This window comes from Triticum urartu, chromosome 1A, assembly GCF_056163025.1.
Source record: "Triticum urartu cultivar PI428250 chromosome 1A, HENAU_Tu73, whole genome shotgun sequence".
Lineage (NCBI taxonomy): Eukaryota > Viridiplantae > Streptophyta > Magnoliopsida > Poales > Poaceae > Triticum > Triticum urartu.
Window position 1 is genome coordinate 99,946,583 of NC_141873.1, and position 18,641 is coordinate 99,965,223.

The 18,641-nt window shown below is 46.0% G+C and overlaps 3 protein-coding genes across 4 annotated transcripts; 2 read left to right on the forward strand and 1 right to left on the reverse strand.

The window, feature by feature from the left end:
• Window positions 1-517: 517 nt before the first annotated feature.
• LOC125550189 (DNA damage-binding protein cmr1-like) lies at window positions 518-5,307 on the forward strand. Of its 2 annotated transcripts, XM_048713137.2 has the most exons (3): window positions 518-1,493; window positions 1,709-2,115; window positions 5,068-5,307. In XM_048713137.2, exons 1-3 carry the CDS (start codon window positions 936-938, stop codon window positions 5,105-5,107), a joined length of 1,005 nt encoding a protein of 334 aa, XP_048569094.2. In that variant the 5' UTR covers window positions 518-935; the 3' UTR covers window positions 5,108-5,307. The 2 variants fall into 2 exon arrangements, with proteins under 2 accessions (XP_048569094.2, XP_087370727.1); XM_087514601.1 differs by lacking the exon at window positions 5,068-5,307 and having other exon boundaries at window positions 1,709-2,246.
• Window positions 5,308-8,742: 3,435 nt separating this feature from the next.
• Window positions 8,743-10,566, forward strand: LOC147990235 (uncharacterized). Its single transcript, XM_087525458.1, has 2 exons — window positions 8,743-9,638; window positions 9,705-10,566. The coding sequence occupies exons 1-2, from the start codon at window positions 9,384-9,386 to the stop codon at window positions 10,011-10,013; spliced, it is 564 nt and encodes a 187-aa protein (XP_087381584.1). The 5' UTR covers window positions 8,743-9,383; the 3' UTR covers window positions 10,014-10,566.
• Window positions 10,567-10,690: 124 nt separating this feature from the next.
• Window positions 10,691-17,737, reverse strand: LOC147990236 (serine/threonine-protein phosphatase 7 long form homolog). The gene is made up of 12 exons (XM_087514595.1): window positions 17,480-17,737; window positions 17,357-17,404; window positions 14,361-14,535; window positions 13,879-14,200; window positions 13,360-13,429; window positions 12,650-13,279; window positions 12,301-12,561; window positions 11,998-12,218; window positions 11,609-11,921; window positions 11,424-11,525; window positions 11,172-11,348; window positions 10,691-11,094 (listed from the first exon to the last, which is right to left on the reverse strand). The coding sequence occupies exons 6-12, from the start codon at window positions 12,785-12,787 to the stop codon at window positions 10,825-10,827; spliced, it is 1,482 nt and encodes a 493-aa protein (XP_087370721.1). The 5' UTR covers window positions 12,788-13,279; window positions 13,360-13,429; window positions 13,879-14,200; window positions 14,361-14,535; window positions 17,357-17,404; window positions 17,480-17,737; the 3' UTR covers window positions 10,691-10,824.
• Window positions 17,738-18,641: the final 904 nt, after the last annotated feature.

An 18,641-nucleotide genomic window follows, 5' to 3' on the forward strand; every position in this document is an offset into this window, starting at 1 on the left:
TTTGAATATAAGCGGCATAACGTAATGGAAAACTTTTTTCATGCATTTTGAGTGGACCTTTGATGAGGTGGCATGTGAGGTGAAAGGTGTGCATGAGATCAACTAATAATGGAATTTTTTTTCGCATGCATGTAGTGGTGGGCCTTTGATGAGCTGGCGTGTGTGCATGTTGAGATAAGTAGAATAGTGAAGATCAACTTCTTATGTATATAGGATTCTTATTCTGACTTCCACTTTATCCCCAAATCTCTAATCTTCAAGTCTAATTGGTAAACATGTAAAAAGTATTAATATTAAGGTAAATATTATAGCATAATCTTGAATTTATTTTTGGACGCCCTAGGCAGGTTCAATGTATGCTTGATTAAACAATTTGAGGAACATTAGCTTGCAAATTGTTCGTATGAGTTTCTTAAATTAATAATTCAGGAATATTAGCTTGTAATTGTCAGACTCTTGGAAGGTTATCTGTAATTCTGACCTTAGAATTTTTTTGAGGGGATTTGCCCTTAGATGGGTGGCTGGACCTCCGCGCGAGAGTGCCCCTGCCGCCGTCCTTCGTCCTTCGCCTGCTGCTGCTCCTTTCCCCACGCCTCTGCTGCTCCTCCTATCAACACTGTTGCTGCTCCTCTGCTTAAAACTGCTGCTGCTTCCTCTTCCCACGTCTTTGCTGCTGCACTGCTTGCGCCCGACCTCTGCTCCTCCCCTCGTCTCTTCTACTGCTGCTCCCTCTTCCCTGCTGCCCTTCTCTCAATCCCACGCTGCTGCTCCTTCTTCTCCTCATCAGCCGATCCCCTTTTCCCCATCTTCTCCCTCTCTACTCCTAACTGTAGATCGAGGTCCGTCCTCATCAGCCGATCCTCTTTTCCCCATCCTCTCCCTCTCTACTCCTAACCCTAGATTGAGGTCCATAACACTCCTCTCCCCGAACAACAATGGCGGAAGACGGTCTCAACGACTACGAGCGCCTTCGCCAGGAGAACATCCGGCGCAACCAAGAAAAGCTTGCCCCCCTCCGCCGCAAGGCCGACGAGCTCTCCGCCCCCATCCGGCTCGCTAAACCTAAGCGACCGTATCAGGTCAGGCCCAAGGCCCCGACGGGCCCCGTCCGCTCCTCCGGTCGCGCCCGCGGCATCGCTCCCGACAACCTGCCCCCGGATCTCAGCCTCACACCCTCGCTCGCCTCCTCCATCCTCGGGGGCGGGGCTGGGACCAATGTTCGTGCGGCGGACGACTTCAATGCTGGGAGGGGCATGGTGCTGATGCGCGCACACGTGAGAAACGTGGTGCCCTGTAGCATAGAGTCGATGCGGGTCCTCCCGCTCGCCGACCAGACCGTGGTGGCGGCGGGGGACAAAAGGGGGAATATCGGGTACTGGGACGTCGACGGTGTCTCGGAGGATGCCGACGGTGTGGATGGGGTCGTCTTCAGTTATTGGCCACACAAGTGCCCTGTGTCAGCAATCGTGGCGCACCAGGTGGCACCACACAAGGTGACCTTCCTTCGGCTCTTTTTTCATTTTCTTGGGACTCCTCGTTAGAGTCATCCAATAGGTGCATCTACTAATCATGATCAAGGTAGCTAAATTAGGTTGGATTTATCCCATTTCCAGTGCGCAAATAGTTATTTGGATGTTGTATATCTCATTGAATGTTCTCTATCAATTGTAATTCTATTTTGTGATGTATTTCATTTACTTGGCTACAGTTTTACAGCTCTAGCCATCAGGGTGAAATTTGTCTTATGGACTTTGAGAAGGAGAAGTATAGTATGGTTCATTTATGGGAGTGGCCTGTTTATTCGCTTTGTCAAGCACAAAATAGTGCCCGATGCCTATATTTTGGTGATGAAAAGGGTGGCCTGACACTTTTCGATGAGCGTGAGGGTAAGGTGTTAACTACATGGGATGTGCATGAGGAGAGAATCAACTCAATAGATTTTCATCTGGAGAAGCCACATATGCTTGCTACGAGTTCAACGGATCAAACAGCCTGTATATGGGATGTGAGAAATATAAAAAGGAAGGAGCCAGATAGCCTGAAGGTTTTCAAACTTGAGAAATCTGCTCAGTCAGCTTATTTCTCACCTAGTGGCCGCATGTTAGCAGTAACAAGGTACTTTATTTCTGACCATTTTTCTACCCTTCAACTTGCTTAGAAGGTTCCCCTCCCTCTTTGATTTAAGAAACATGTTTCTTGAACCACCGTTATGTCATGGCTAGACTCAATAAATGCAAGTTACTGTTAGATTTTTTGCGAGTTGTGCAAATATATCGCTAGACTAGCTAAATACCCGTGCGTTGTTACGGTGACAACAGTAAACTATATAATGCATTAGGAAAATAGTGCCTTGTCCCTCATCGATTATCATGTACGCCTCGAAACCCACTTTATCCGTGCGACATCTCATTCTGTTATGCCTACCATGCAAAATATCAATGTGTTGATCATTCCTTCGATCCTTGCGACTACACACGTTGGTTCTTTCATATACAAATATCTTCATCATGGAATTTGTTCCCACCGTCTTTCCCAGAATTAAGTACATAATTTGTGCAAGAGCCGAGAGGAACATTTGATATATAATCAGCATAACAAATCAATCTATAGAATGTTGCAAAATAAGTAGGACTTGGGAAGATATCTATCGGATTTGGACTAACCAGGCCATTCAAATATAATTTTTTATTCCTCTTTCCCTTGTGTTCCTATTTGGCTAAGTCCTGGAGTTAATTGCCTTTGTCTGGTCAAAGCAAGTGCAGAAACTTCAAAACCATACTGTGTTGGAGACAATGAAAATGAAAGATGGACAACACGTCAACATCTTACAATCTGATAATGATATATAAGAAACATATACCCGAAGTTGCCTGCATGCTTTGTCATCACTGAAGGGAATTTGAACAACACAGGGAGACTGGTGAATACTGGATGATAAATTATTTATATGCAACAACACAGCGTCAAGTTTTCAGATCATGTAATTTATCCAGCAGGCGTTCATTCAGTTTTCAACATTAGTTGAAAAACTACAATTCTCCCGCTTGCTTCCTCTCCGGAAATCACCATTTCCCTTTCTTCCTCCCAACCCTGAAGAAGATAAAGCATGACGATGGTACATCTCTGTCCTTCCTCGTCTCTGCCTCGGGCTCGCAGCTGCTTTTGTTACACATGCACTCTTTATCCAACTCCAATGAATTGTAGGTTCTTGTTGCTTCTTAGAAAAAATTGCTACACATGAAGGCCACGCCTTAATATAGATAATTAAACAAGGGACATGTGGTAATCTCAAAGTCCTTACAACCCACAAACAGAAACAGTAACGTGAACAAATGTGCAATTAGCTTTCCTCTGGCTTCACATCAGTGAGTACAAAACCCGACGCCAAAGTTTTTTTTTGGCAAAGGGCATAGTAAGAAAGCAGGGAAACATGTAAAAATAGCACCCATCTGTTGAGCACTCGCACATGTGGACCATCCTGTTGCACCAGCTAAATGCCTGCTGACGAAAACATGGTCGGGCCCCCCTTTGTCGAGCTTCCTCTCGACCGTGTACTCGGGAGATCTTCCTATCTTGTCCTGATAAGATGAAGGAAGTTACCATCAATTTTTGGCTCTCATTCGATACAAGATTGACAGTTTGCCGTATGTGTTTCACTTCAGCTTGGACAGATTCTGTTGTCGTTCCAGCAGCCTGCACTGCTGCTGAATATGCAAACTCTTTCTCCGTATAGTATTTACTTCAACCACATGCTTCAGATTTCCGTAGAAAAAAAGGCTCCCGAACACATAGGTTTGCATCATAAAACTATAAAGCTATCAGAAGCATTGTAGTGGAGTAATCACGTCCATCAGAATAACAACCATCCTAATTCTGTTAATTTTTTCTAATGATGCAGCATCCACATAGTTCTCTTACAATAGAAATAGTATGTCAACACCTACAATTATTAGTAAAGGACCTACATACCATCTAAGAACTAAGAAAGTACATCATGTTTTAATTGACTCTTTCTGCCGGTAGCATGTTCAGTTGACTCTGCTGAATGTATATATCTGTTAAAGTTTATTATATTTAGAAAGTAATGTCTACCAAACAAACCTCCGTTTGAAAATTAAAATTGACAAAACAATGTGTAAATTGGTATATTTTTCTGAAAAATAGCGACACTAAAGCTATTGTGCTGCAAAAGTAGCAATATAAGATGACGATGTCTTAATGTGTAAAGAAATTTGATTGATCTCCTTGGCATCCTCCTATAGCTGGAACATGGGCAGAAATCACATATTTGACCTGAAAGCCAAATCAAATCACAAACTGACCTCGTTCCAAAAAAATTTCACTCTGCTGACCCTTTCGTGTGGCGCCCGACAGCTGGGCGCCACACACTACTATGCAGCACCTCTCTCTTGGGCGTCGCACCTCGTGCCAGCGTGGCAGCCCTGGTCCAGTTGCGGCCTCACAGACAGCACTACAGCGCCTCAGACTTAGGCGCCACACTTGTAATGTGCAGTGCCTAGCTCTTGGGCACTGCACATTCTGTGTTCCACTTAGGCTGGCCCCACCCTCTCTCTCATCCCACCCCCACCCCACACACCCCACCCCACACAAACCCTTAGCCTTGCGCCCCTCCTCTCTTCCCCTCTCCCCCCTCTCAAATCCTTCTCAAATCTTGCAAATCCGAAGTATTTGACCGTGGATTTCGAAGCCAACCCCTCCCTTAAGGTAATCTCCTTCGATCCCCTCGTTTTCATCCATAGGAATTGTCACATTTGCTCAAATATTGCTACTTTGGGGAAACCCTAGTTTTGGCTTGGATTTGCAAATTTGTATTGAATCATGTTATGTTTCTTTGCTAATTTGGGTTGGTTAGGCTTTCATAGTATGCTAGGGTTAGGGTTATGTGTGTTTGATGTTGGTGTTAGGGTTATGCTATGGTTAGGGTTGTGGTTATTGCTAAGTGGGGGTTGGGGTTATTAATTCATATATATGTTATGGCATATGTATTTTGTGCAAATATTTTTTGTTAAGTACTTACTTGATATATGTGTGTTTTTATTATTGTAGGGATGGGGAGAACATGTGTTTATGTTCATCATGTGGATAAAGAGGCCTTTTTGAAAGGCAATGTTGAGCCGGACCCGGATGAGCTTGACATGGTGTTTGAGAGTAGTCCAAGCTATGCGGAGCTCTTTGGACCAAGTGAGGAAGGATTTGAATTGGATGGACCCAAGTGACGTTGTTGAGTTCGAGGGAAGGCATAATGTTGGTTTTGGAATGCACATCCGTTGGAAGACAATGCCTGTGAACTCCGAGCAACGTTGGGTTGTATACAAGGAGACGGTTGCCGAATCTCTAGACAAGGTTCTTGAGTTATTTGCCTCCAAGAAGGTTGAGTCTACTTTGAATTTGGACTTGAACCGGAACCCCTCCCTGTTGGTTGCTAGCACTCCACCACCCATGAACCAAGATCAAATGAGTGAACCTCATTTCACGCAACAAGATTGGCCAACATTGAGCCCGACTCCAAACAACCAAAATGAAGGTTTTGAAGAGGAGAATGATGAGTACGAGGAGGATGACAACGAAGTTGATCTCCATGACAACAATGTGGGTGATCTCGACCAATATCATGTGCAAGAGACAATGGACCAATCCATCCCTTTTTCCCGTGCATATGCATCGGACTCAGATGACGATGGTCCCGATGAAGAAGTTGATGAGGAGGGGTTCACACCGAAGGAGGCCCAAGCATTCAAGAAGGTATTCGGGCGGGATCACAAGACACCATTGTTTAAGGATCTTAGTCTCGCGGATGAAGCCGTTGTGGATGGTGGCAAATGCATATCTCTTGGAGCTAGGCCAAGTTCTCACTGTGATTTGGAAGACGGGAAGAACGGGATATATCCCGGTTGTGAGTTTCAATCCTTCTTGGAATTGAAGATGTGGCTCGACAACTACTCGGTTACGCATTATCGTCCACATAAAGTGACCAACTCAGACGTCAATGTGCGTTACACGGTCAAATGTGAAGTGCCAAGTTGTCCATGGATTGTGCGTGCAAGGCCATGGAAAGGAGGTCCCACTTGGCGCATAGTGAGTTGTCTACCAAATCACATGTGCCGGCACAAGAATGCGGATGACAAGCTTGTGTACCAACAACACAGACAACTCACGTCCGAGTTCATCGCTTATAGGCTTTCCAACCAAATATCCACACTTCCAACAATGAGCATCAAGAGTGTCATTGACCTTGTGAAAGCCATCTTTCATTACAAGGTGAAGTACGGCAAGGCATGGAAGGCAAAGCAAGCCGCATTCAAGATGTTGTATGGCAATTGGGAGGAAGCATACAACCGACTCCCTAGGTTGTTGTTAGCTATGGCCACCACAAACCCAGGCATGGTTCACGTGGTTGAGCCTCATGGGCACCAAACATTGATTCACAACGGGAGGACCGTCCGAGTATTTGGCCGTGCATTTTGGGCCTTTGAGCAATGCATGAGGGCTTTTGAGCATTGTCGGCCCGTCATCGCCATTGATGGCACGTTCTTGACCGGACAATACAAGGGCACTTTATTGGTTGCAATAGCAAGTGATGCCAATAATCAGGTGTTGCCTTTGGCTTTCGCTTTGGTTGAGGTGGAGAACAATGATAACTGGGAGTGGTTCTTGCGTCAATTGAGAACAAGGGTATTACCGGCTGAAAGGGAAATTTGTGTCATATCGGATCGCCATCCAGGAATTCTAAATGCGGTGGTGGTTGACATTCCCGGACATAGAAAGTTGCACCATCGATGGTGCATGAGGCACTTTTGTGCAAACTTCTATAGGGCATGTGGTATCAAGGAGTTGGCCGATGATCTTCAAGATTGTTGTCTCGCTTTCACCAACAAGCGGTTTGCCACATTGTTCAATGCATTGCTCAGACACAAGAAACTTGACCCCGGTGGTCATGAATTTCTCAGTAAAAACATTGTCGAAAGGAATATGTGGGCACGTGCTTTCGATGAAGATGGCCGGAGGTACGGTCAAATGACAAGCAATATGGCAGAATGCTTCAATAAGGTGCTCAAGGGTGTACGTGCATTACCCGTGACGGCAATAGTTCAATACACATTTGACAAGATGAATGGATACTTTTTGAAGTATTCAATGGAGACGGATAAGCAGATTGCTGGTGAGAACAAGGATAAGCACAAGTAATATTTCCCACCAAAGGTTGAAGAATGGTTGGACTTTCAATCACGAAAGGCAGACTCCCAAGAAGCTATACTATATGACGACAACGAGTGGAAGTATGAGGTGAAAGAGCCTGGAGGAACCACAAACGATGGCCACCAACACGGAGGCCGTGCTTTCAAGGTCTCCCTAACACGGTGTGATTGCAGCTGCATGAGGCCATCGTTGCTTCATCTCCCATGCTCGCACTTGTTAAATGCAGCCCGTGTTAGGAATGTGGACGTCAATCACCCTCTTACCGTGAGGGAGTCCGAGTTCTCAATGATGACGGTAAAGAATACATGGGCTCCCCGGTTTCAGCCATACTTGGATCAATCACAATGGCCGGAGTATCATGGAGTTCAACTATGGCCGGACCCGGAATTGAAGGTCGTTAGACGGGGAAGACGTAAGACAAAGCGTCTTAGAGGTGACATGGACGGATGGGGCCGTGGTGGCGGTGGAGAATACGGCACCGGCCAATTCCAAGAGCCTCGTGAGCAATCCCGTTGTGGGGACTGCAGTCATGGGGGACACAACACAAGAACTTGTCCCAAATCAAGAAAAAGATCAAAGAAAAATGATGCAAGCACAAGCCAAGCAAATGATAGCCAACCAAGTCAACCAAGGAGTAGCCAACCAAGTCAAACAAGCCAACGAGGCACTAGGCAACAAAGAGGTCGTGGTGGTGGTAGAGGCCGTGGTGAAGGCCTAGGCCGTGGTGATGGTCTAGGCCGTGGTGGTGGTGGTAGAGGCTGTGGTGAAGGCCTAGGCCGTGGTGATGGTCTTGGCCGTGGTAGTGGCAAAGGCCGTGGTGGCGGTAGAGGCCATGGTGGCGGTAGAGGCCGTGGTGGTGGTCTAGGCCGTGGTGGTGATCTTGGCCTTGGCGGCGGCCGTGGTGAAGCAATGTTCACTTGGCTCAATGGACCATTGCCGTATGTGACTTACTATGATCTTGTTCTTTTGGCTCAATGCTTGTGTTGTCATTTTGCATTGTGTGACTAACTATTATATTGACATTTTCATAGCTATGGAAACAATGAAGGGGGTGGAGGACACGAAGGCGAAAGGTGAGCTCCCTTGGTGGTCGGAGGAGGGAGAAGAAGAAGAAGAAGAAGAAGAAGAAGAAGAAGAGAGGAAGAAGAAGGGACAAGGACCATGACCTTTTCTATGAACCAAAATGTGTGCTACTATGTGATATGAGATGTAAATGACTATGTCTTTTTGGCTAAATATTTGTGTATGACTATATGATTGGACAACTCTATTGCTATGTGTGTATGAGTATGTGATTTGGATATGATTATGTGCCATCTATGTGAATCACAAAACATAAAAATCACTTTGTATATGAAAACAGCAGATAGTGCAGCGCCTAAGGCCGAGGCGCTGCACATTACAGTGCAGCGCCCCTCCCTTAGGCAACAGAAGCGTTCCAGGAGCTTTTGCACCCAAAAATTTGCTAAGTCAGTCTGCAGCGCCTAAGGGAGGGGCGCTGCACTGTAATGTGCAGCGCCTCACTCCTGGGCGCTGCACAGTACAGAGCAGCGCCTATCCCTTGGGCGTTGCACACTCACTTAGCATTTTTTTGGGCAGAAAACATACTGGAAGCTTCTGTTGCTCTCTGGACTGGGATGTCCAGTAGTGCAGCGCCTAAAGGGTAGGCGCTGCACTATGGTGTGTGGCGCCTCTCCCTTAGGCGCTGCACGGCTGGACATCTATTTGCTGCACTCACCCCCTCCCACCCATCCCCACCCCACACACCCCCACCCCCACACAAACCCGAAGCTCAGTGCCTCCCCTCTGCCCTCCTCTCTCCCCCTCTCAAATCCTCCTCAGATCCGGAGTATTTGACCGTGGATTTCGAAGCCAAACCCTCCCTTAAGGTAATCTCCTCTGTTCCCCTTGTTTTCATCCATAGGAATTGTCACATTTGCTCAAATCTTGCTACTTTGGGGAAACCCTAGTTTTGGCTTGGATTTGCAAATATTTGTTGAATGATGTTAAGTTTCTTTGCTAATTTGGGTTGGTTAGGCTTTCATGGTATGCTAGGGTTAGGGGTATGTGTGTTTGATGTTGGTGTTAGGGTTATGCTATGGTTAGGATTGTGGTTATTGTTAAGTGGGGGTTAGGGTTAACCAAGAATTATCGGTTTTGTAGGCATGGCTTCATCCGGTTCCATGACGAGGCCACCGTGTGCTAACCAAGAAGACATGCCGAACAAGTGGGAGGACGCATCTTTGGACAAGGTGAAGGAGAAAGATGCCAACATCCTGCCATGTTGGTGTGGAGATGTTTGCAAGGTGAAGGTATCCACCGACCGAAATAAATCATGGACGGAAGGGCGGAGATATTTTGTATGCCCGAACTATGCTTATGATCGTGCACTTCCAACTAACGCCTATGACCAACCACCGGTAAGTTCGAGAAGTAAAATGTTACTATCAAATGTGTGTCAACACTAACAAAAATTTTGTATGCAGTCACCGCCTCCTCTATGCAAGTACTTCACGTGGATAGATCTTGAAGTGCGAGAAGATGTCAAAAAGGACCAATACCAAGATTGTCTTAGGCGGCAACGGCGGTTCGAAGAATCGTTTCGAAGAGGCTTGGAGGAAGAGCGTCGTCAGAAGGAGAGGATGGAGCGGAAGAAACGAGAGGAGGAGAGGGCACGCCAAGCGAAACTTGCTCGTGAGGAGGAGAGGGCAAGAAAGCTTGCAAAGGCTCGCGAGGCGCAAGAGGAGGACTCGGCCCGTGAAAAGAAGGGGAAATGGCCTCGCTCTACTCAGTAGGGACTTCGCTTCGGTGCACTCGTCGTGAACTTGTGAGGGCATGTGAGATGTTGGTGAACTATCTTCTAGGGCAAGCTGCCATTTGTCATTTGTAATGAATGTGTCGTGAACCATGTCGTAGTAATGTTTGAATTGTCTTAAGTTATGAACTCGTCGGCATAAAATTTTTGTTTGTTCAAATTGTTGTGATGATGCAGTCATTGTAAGTATTATGATGTTCCGGTGAAATGAATGTGCTGTCAACTCTGTTTTTGCAGTAAACAACCGTCTAGCGCCCAGAACAAAGGCGTTGCACTGTTCTATGCAGCGCCGAACGGACGGGCGTCACACTGTAAAGTGCAGCGCCTTGCTCTGAGGCGCTGCACTATGACTTGGTAATTTTCATGGATCGTCAGTGCTCAAAGCCTTCTGTGGCCCTATGGGCAGCCATGGCTAGTGAAGCAGCGCCTATGGGACGGCCGCTGCACTGTGAGGTGCAGCGCCTAGGCTTTGGGCGCTGCATAGTACAGTGCAGCGCCTGACTGTCAGGCGCTGCAGTGCTGTTAACTGCTAAACTGCAGAAACAGATTCCATTTTGGCAAATACAAATACTGAACAATTCAACTGAACAAAGACAACATCATTTAGGACAAATACTAAACAAAGACAATTAATAATTTGAACATCACATCATTTAGGACAATTCAACGTTACTACTAGTTCGGAAACACAAATACCACAATAATAAGAGTTCACCAACATATAACATAACCCAACAAGTTCATCAACCTAACGAAACGGCTACAAGAGAGCACTTCCATAGTAACAAACACTAATGCCTTCCGCGCGTGTTCCTGGTGCCACGCCTGCAGGCAATCTTCTTCTTCCTAGATGGACGAGCCTCCTCTTCCTGCACTTCCTCCTCCGCCTCCGCCTCATGATCCAAGCTAGCCATCTGCGAGGTCCCTACGACCACCTTTGGGTTGCCTCTGTTGTCAAAGTCGTTGGGCGTGTACCGGCGTCTGGGCTGCCTAGGCTTGAACACATATGGGGACCGAAGTTGAGCGTCCGCCAAAGTCATGTCATCATCAAGCTCATCGCCCTATCACACAATCAAACAATATGGTGAAGACCGACGTCGTAATCAAGTGAGAATCACATCTAAAGGATTAGTCATACCTCTTGGGTGACCGCACCCTCATCATCCTGATAAGCATATGAGGAACTCACATCGTCCCTCTGATGGTGAGATGAGGGGTCTGATGGTGTACCAGACCTAGAGGCAGATGGTTCATCAATTTCGGGATCACGGCAACCGAGAAGATTCGATAACCGCCTTAACTTCCTGGCCTGACGCTGTAACATGAACAAGTGTGGAAGATATGAAACTCCGCAACATAGACTACCTCTCATAGTGAATGCGATTTGTACCTTGAGGAATGCTCGTAGTGGACCATCATCATTGCCTTTTCCAACCGGTGTTTCCTCCAGAATAGACTGGCTCTCATCAGCTGCTTTCTTGATCTCGGTGCACTGCGGATGAGAAAGAATGAACACGTTAGCCATTCAAACATGTGTAATACGGCCAACGGGAAAGTAAAGAAGAAACACTTTACCACATAGTTAATCACCGGAACAGCAGGGACTCCGTGCCCTACCCTGACATCTCTGTTGTACTTCCCCTTTGATAGATCCTCAAAGTTTACGGGTTCTTCAAGAATATCCTCATTATATGCTGGCGGGCATATCTCAACTCGAGTATTTTCAAGAAGCCATCGTATGTAGTTATCAAAAGCAAGTGGACTATGCTCACGAAGCTTGGCGCGTGCACTGCTACGAGCTTCCTCCACACAAAGCTGGAAGCGGGTAACATACGAAGCATGATGCTTGTCCCAGTCCTTTATCTTCCGCTGCCTTCTCCTGTCCAACCTGCATGGTACAAAACCAAACATCAGCAAAATCAAGGAGTGACGATGCTTAGTCAATACGGTTCATGCTGTCTTACCTATGAAGTGCTTTGTCCGTATCCACCCATTCCAGCGGGTGAGGCTGGAACAGACCAAACTGACGACACACGCGATGTGGCAAATGAAACTCAACAGCCCAGTTGCATATCAGTGGGCACCGCATACGCCAGAGATCCCTATCCCGCAAGCACATCGGGTTGATGGTAAACTCCGGGGTGTACCCAAGTCTGTCATCGGCGCCATATGGCTGCCATTCCACCTATGAAATAGGGCAACAATGCAAAATTGGTGAATTTTTTTCAGGCAAACATGAGAAATGACTGAAGTAATGACCTCGTTACCTGCTCAGGCGTAATCGTCTCCAACTCGGCAACGTACTTCTGGTACATGAGATTGACATCGTTCGTCATCTCGGAAACCACATCCCACTTGTAAGCCCAAGTGGGGCGCCGTAATTCGTCATCTTCATCTTCATACCAAGGATTAAACCTGACGCTCTTCGGGCGTCCAACAGGCAGACGCTCCCAGCTCCATACAGAAAGTAGAAGCATATTACCACCAATGCCTGCACTATCTGTGATCCTGCAACACGCATCGTCCAGCTGCATATGAAAGAAAAACAATGTTAACTTGACAGCAAGCTTGCATTGCTAATGAAGAAATGAGTTGATCACAAAACAGACCAACTACCTGTCGGTACAAGTAGGCAAGAGTCGCTGAACCCCAGCTCCATTTGCTATCGAAGACGGTCAACACCTTCAGCCACATCCATGGAGCGTTCTTGCCAGTGGAGTCAGGAAACAAAGTCCTCGACACAACATACCACATGTAGACACGAGCATGTGTCTGGATCACGTCATCAGTGGCATCCGGAGGGCACGTCGCAAAGTGAGTTTGAATCCACGTGAAAGCAGCTCCGGCTGCTTTCCTTTCCTTCTTCTTCTTCTCTTATCCCTCCTCTACATCAGCCTCAGCCTCGGTAGGAGCCATACCGATACGAGCAATCATCTGCTCGCGCCACCCATCAGAATTGGTGCTCATACAGAAAGGCATCCCGTCGATAGCAAGACCGGTGATCAACGAGACATCCTCGAGCATCACGGTCATCTCCCCAGTCCGAAGATGGAAACTATGCATCTCCGGCCTCCACTGATCAGCAAGAGCGGACACCAGGGGAGCATTCAGATTCGGCGTGGACCGGCTGACCAACTGAATCCACGGGAGTAGTCCTGCCTGCTTGATGTACGGTGTGTACCGCTCATCGTAAGGCATGGCAGGACCAGAGACCCCGTGATACCGAATCTTCAAAGGTTCAAGCTTCTGCAAAAAACAAGTAATGACAAATCTTAGGGCATGTAAATTTCAACTTAAGGCAAAATATTTAGATTACTCGTTGTTACCATCTTCTTCTCACGCATCATGTAGGCCCGGTGTTTCGTGTCATAGACATCGTCGAGAAGCCAAACCATCCTTACAAAGTTCAAACAATAAACATATATGAGTTCATCTTCATCTCAAATATCGGTATACACTAAACATCTAATATGTGTTCAATTAGAAGAATCTCAACATCTCCTTCTCACACAATGAATATGTCATATGTGTTCAAATAAACTCAACATCTAATATTTCAAATAAAATCAACATCTAATATATATCTAAAAAAACAGATCATATATATCTACAAAACTCAACATCCCATTGTTATCTATATAAATAGGCATCTCATATATAAACAAAACAATCTAGGGTTTCACTAACAAGAACTATATATTGTGAACTAAGCAACAACACTACGGTACTACCACTATGACTACACATCCTAAATCAAGCAAATCAAGGGTTCCATCAAATCTTGGACAAATCTCTAAAATGGCAACAAATTTACGGAGAAAAAGAAAGGGAACGGAGGAGTTTACCTAGTAGGATGGATTGGAGATCGAATCCACAGATCAAATCTTCAGATCTGAGAGGGATGTGGGGGGGGATTCGATGGGGGCGCCGCCGCTGCTCTCTGTCCAGAGAGCGGAGAGGGGGAAAAATTGCCTGGCCGGGCTGGGCCGATGCGCTTTAACTCACTGTGCAGCGCCCAAGAGCTAGGCGCTGCACATTACAAGTGTGGCGCCTAAGTCTGAGGCGCTGCAGTGCTGTCTGTGGGGCCGCAACTGGACCAGGGCTGCCATGCTGGCAGAGGTGCGACAACCAAGAGAGAGGCGTTGCATAGTAGTGTGTGGCGCCCAGCTGTCGGGCGCCACACGAAAGGGTCAACAGAGTGAAAAAAATTCGGAACGAGGTCAGTTTGTGATTTGATTCGGACCTCAGGTCAAATATGTGATTTCTGCCTGGAACATGTATTAAAAGTATAAATCTTTATTATCATCATTCAAAAAATCTCAATTACCTTTGCGAAAAGCATATCCCTAGGCGGAACTCTGTAGTGAGGCTTTGCCTGTTGTACGGTGCAAATTCTGTTTTCGCACCAGCAGCTTTGAGTCTGCTGCTGAATATGCGAAGTCTTTCTCCGTCCAGTGTTTACTTCAACCACATGCTTTAGAGTTCCGTAGCAAAAACGGCTCCTGAACACATAGGTTTGCATCATATATAGAACTATAAAGCTATCAGAAGCATTGTAGTGGAGTACTAACTTCCAGCAAATTAACCTCCACCCTAATTCTTTCATTTTTTTCTCTAAGAGTAAATTCCGGTTTTTACCCCCTATTTTGATATTTTTGACACTAATTACCCCATTTAGCCATATTTCATCCATTTTACCCAATTTAACAAAAGTTCTGCCACAATTTACCCTGTTTAAAATTTTATGAGCGTTCTGACCAACATGTCTCAATTGTCAGGTCCACTTGGCATCCCACATCGACCGTTTTTTCCTGCCTATTTTCTTCCGGCTGGACCGGTCCTCCCAGCTTCTCCTTGACCGGGAACAGGACCAGCCCGATGGAGGTCACTCGCGTCGCATCCAACGCACAACGCCCGAGTCGGCCGTGGCCACGCTTGCCTCCAGTCGGTTCTTGCTTGTGTTGCCTGTCCCCTATCGATTGCATCGCCCGTCTAGGTTTCCAACCCACACACATGCTAGGCTCGCTCGAACCTTGGGTTGGGGATTGTCAGGCAGCGGTGATGATGACGGCGGTGGCGGCGATGAGTGCTAAGCGACCGGCCATGCGATTTCATACCTCCTCGAGCAGGGTTGTATGGCCGCGGCATCCAAGCAAGAAATGACCCCGTGGAATCCGATGGCTCCGTCAAGCTCGCCAACGTTGGCATAGGCGCGTCCATGTACATGATCCCATCAGGCTATGACCAGTTCATCTTACTACTTTGGCGACATAGCAGGGACCCCATGAGGATGTGCTCAGTTGATGGCGGGGCTATGGCGATGGCTGGTCCAACAAATTAGTGAGGTTGGTGAACAAACAATCCCTCTCAGTCATACCCCATTCCACAAGATTTTGACCATATCTATCATAGCAATTTGTGTAGTCTGATATTTTCCCGACTCATGCATTAGCCGGCGAGGCGTTTCATTAGGACAGAATTAAGATGCTTATTGAAGATCATGTGTATACATGTCACCCTTCTGCAATGTGTAGGAGCTAAGAAAGGTGAAGACTGACAAGGTGTTTGTGCCGCTGCTTGTGTAGCCTGTCATTGCCACTGCCACTGTTTGGTGTATTCTGTAGTTTGTGTAGTTGTGAACTAGTGAAGCTATCTATAAATGGGAAGCATTATTCAATCCTGTTTCGAACATGTGAATCCAGAGCAGTCTATAGCCTATATTAATCAGTTTTGACAGTAGTGTGAAGCAGAAATACGATCTGTTTGGCAAAAAAGAGATAATTCGACAGCATGATCCTTGAATAAGGAGACGAATTGACATCATGACCCAGGGAACAAATAGGCAGAAATAGTTGTCATAACACAAATCTTTCGCATTTTATTTCCATGATCTGTTGCAAATAATAGAGAAGGATCTATTTTATAAATAATAGGAGAATACCATCAACTCCAAAAAATAGACAGGGTAAATAGGCACAACACAATTGGACCTGCCGGTTAGAATGCTCACAAAAAATTAAACAGGGTAAATTATGGCAACATTTCTACTAAATAGGGTAAAATGATGAAATCCTGCTAAATGGGGTAATTAGTGTAAAAAATGTCAAAATAGGGGGTAAAAACCGGAATTTACTCTTTCTCTAATAATATATCATCCATGTTGTTCTCTTACATTGTACATAGTATGTCAACACCTACAATCATTAATTCGGACCTATATACCATCTAAGAAAATGCAAGCATGTTTGCCTGACTACTTTTCTGCGGGTAGTATGTTCGATTGAATGTGTGTGTTGATTATCAAAAAAAGTACATATATGCTGAAGTTTGACTGTATTAGAAAATAAAGTCTACAAAGCAAACCTCCGTTGTCTGGAGAGTCTTTTGCTAGATGTGAATGAAACCTACATGCTATACATGCAAAAATATTACTGAACGAAGTGACTACCGTGAGTTTTTTTCAATGGCCTGGCTCACTTCCACTAAGGTATAGCTGTAAAAATGTACAAAACAAAAGTACAGATAACTTCCACCCTGTAATAATGAATATATTTTTCTCTAAACAGTAGAATGTGAATACCAATGCTAACAAAACTGAACCTGGAAAAAATTGGAGTGAATTGAGTCATGCCGATAGGCTTAGGGAGCAACTACCCTGTCACATTTCCCCAGAACCTCATCTTGCTCTCCATGCTCTCCCCTTCTTCCTTAGTCCTTACACCAATGCCACTACTTAGTTTCCTCCCACTTCTCTATAGCTCTTTCTGCACCACCACTGCCACGCCTCTTTCTTCTCTGCTGTTGGTGGTGGCACAACCATCACCGTCGCTTTTGGAACTCCACTTAATTATTAAGTATACCATGAGTAATGCATTGCCCCAGATTGAGATTGATCATGTTATTGCATTGACAAAATAATCTGTATTTGGGATATTTTAAAAAATAGCAGTTGTAAAGATATTTTGGTGCAACAACAGCGACAGAATTCTGATTGATCTCCTTGGCATCCCCATATGAGTTGCCTCCTCCGACCATGATGACACCACGCCGCCACTAAATTATAAGCGAGCTTTACCCCATGGTGTTCACCTTGTGAGAGTTTCACCATCTTCTAGGCCTGATCGGTGAGGGGATGGTATTCGGCGGTCACCTTTAGGCAATTTTATCAGATGCCTAATAATATGCCAATTGAACCACACACGGATGAAAAATCCCATATATCTGTCCAGATATGAGGGCTGATGGGATCCCTGATGATCACTAACAAGAATGGAATGTTCCAAACGGAAACTGAAGGGATCAAGATTTAACAGAAGATCAAACCTGATAATGTAGCATGCAGCGGCTAGAGACTCCTGACACACGCCTCCGCTGCTGGTCAACCATGGGTCAGCAGCGCCGGTGCGTGCCGACCAAAGGGATGAAGAGACCGACGAGACAACGTACATGTGCAGAGAAGCTCCGGCGGAGGGAGCCGCACATAGCTGCCAGGCGGAGGATTGGCTTCGCACAACTCGTTGCCATGGCCTCCTTCCATACGTGACGGTGGAGGGTAAGATGGGATCCGCACCGCCCCCCGCCGCTGCCTCCTTCAATCCATGACGGTAGAGTGGCTCGAACGGTCGTCGCCCTGGGGCTCGGGCTATGGCCAACCTAGAGAGGGAGGGTGCCGCGCGGTCGCGAGGAGAGGAGAGAGCCGGGTCGTTCGGGTTTGTGCCAAAGAGATCCGGAGATGAGATGGACAGGTCGGGTAGAAGGTGGAGAACGTGTGGGCTACCGTGGAACGTGGGGTTCTATTTCCTGTGATTTTTTTTCCAGCGAGGCGGGGGAGTAGCATGAGAAGGTCGAACCGTCACGACGTTCGATTCTCCTTTAACAGTAGAGATTTTTGATTGGCACATCAACATAACTCGATATCATTTTAAATAGCTTTTGTTATGCTGTGACTTTTCATCCAATATTCTGGCAACATTGCGTGGGTATTTTCATCTCGCATTAGTAGTGCCTAGTTTCAGAATTAAAATATTCTGCACTGACATCTGGATGATAAATCTGTTTTTCTGGATTATTTCCTTTCAAATGACGTTATTCTCATTGTATGCAGCTCCAGCTCCAGCATTTGTGGTACTGTCCGAGTATTTTGCGTGGATGACTTTGAAAAGTCGCATAGTGTGGAGTATAATAACCAGACAGGCATTTGGCCTTCTGCATTCAAGTATGACAGCTCGTCTCACCTCTTCTTGTGATCTTAAATGAATACTACTGTATTTGTTAATGTAATTGATCGAACAAGATTGAATGGTTGCAGGGTAATCTGGGGCTGGAACGACACCGACCTATATGTTGGAAACATGAGCAAGGGAATAGACATTATCTCAGTTGATGTCAATGACAGTGGCCTCTCTGTTCAGAACAGCTCATATCTTAGGAGTGAACACATGACATCCATTCCAAACCGGTTTTCTGCACACCCATATAAAGTTGGCTATCTTGCCTGTTCAAGCTGCACCAGCAAGGTGTACCTTTGGACCAGAGCTTAAATAAAAAAGATTTCTAGTAGCTAACTTGTGAACTCTTCCTGGCTTTGTTATTACCAAGTCATTCTTGG

What these genes read in the sequence shown, in the direction of transcription:
- LOC147990236 (XM_087514595.1), bottom strand. Translation starts at nt 12,787, where the DNA reads ATGTGGTATGTTGTGTCGAGGACTTTGTTTCCTGACTCCACTGGCAAG. An exon ending in TTGCCTACTTGTACCGACAG is followed by an intron (nt 12,562 to 12,649) that starts GTAGTTGGTCTG and finishes TTTCATATGCAG; the next exon opens with CTGGACGATGCGTGTTGCAG. An exon ending in AGACGATTACGCCTGAGCAG is followed by an intron (nt 12,219 to 12,300) that starts GTAACGAGGTCA and finishes CCTATTTCATAG; the next exon opens with GTGGAATGGCAGCCATATGG.
- LOC147990235 (XM_087525458.1), top strand. Translation starts at nt 9,384, where the DNA reads ATGGCTTCATCCGGTTCCATGACGAGGCCACCGTGTGCTAACCAAGAA. An exon ending in ACGCCTATGACCAACCACCG is followed by an intron (nt 9,639 to 9,704) that starts GTAAGTTCGAGA and finishes TTTTGTATGCAG; the next exon opens with TCACCGCCTCCTCTATGCAA.
- LOC125550189 (XM_087514601.1), top strand. Translation starts at nt 936, where the DNA reads ATGGCGGAAGACGGTCTCAACGACTACGAGCGCCTTCGCCAGGAGAAC. An exon ending in ACCAGGTGGCACCACACAAG is followed by an intron (nt 1,494 to 1,708) that starts GTGACCTTCCTT and finishes ACTTGGCTACAG; the next exon opens with TTTTACAGCTCTAGCCATCA.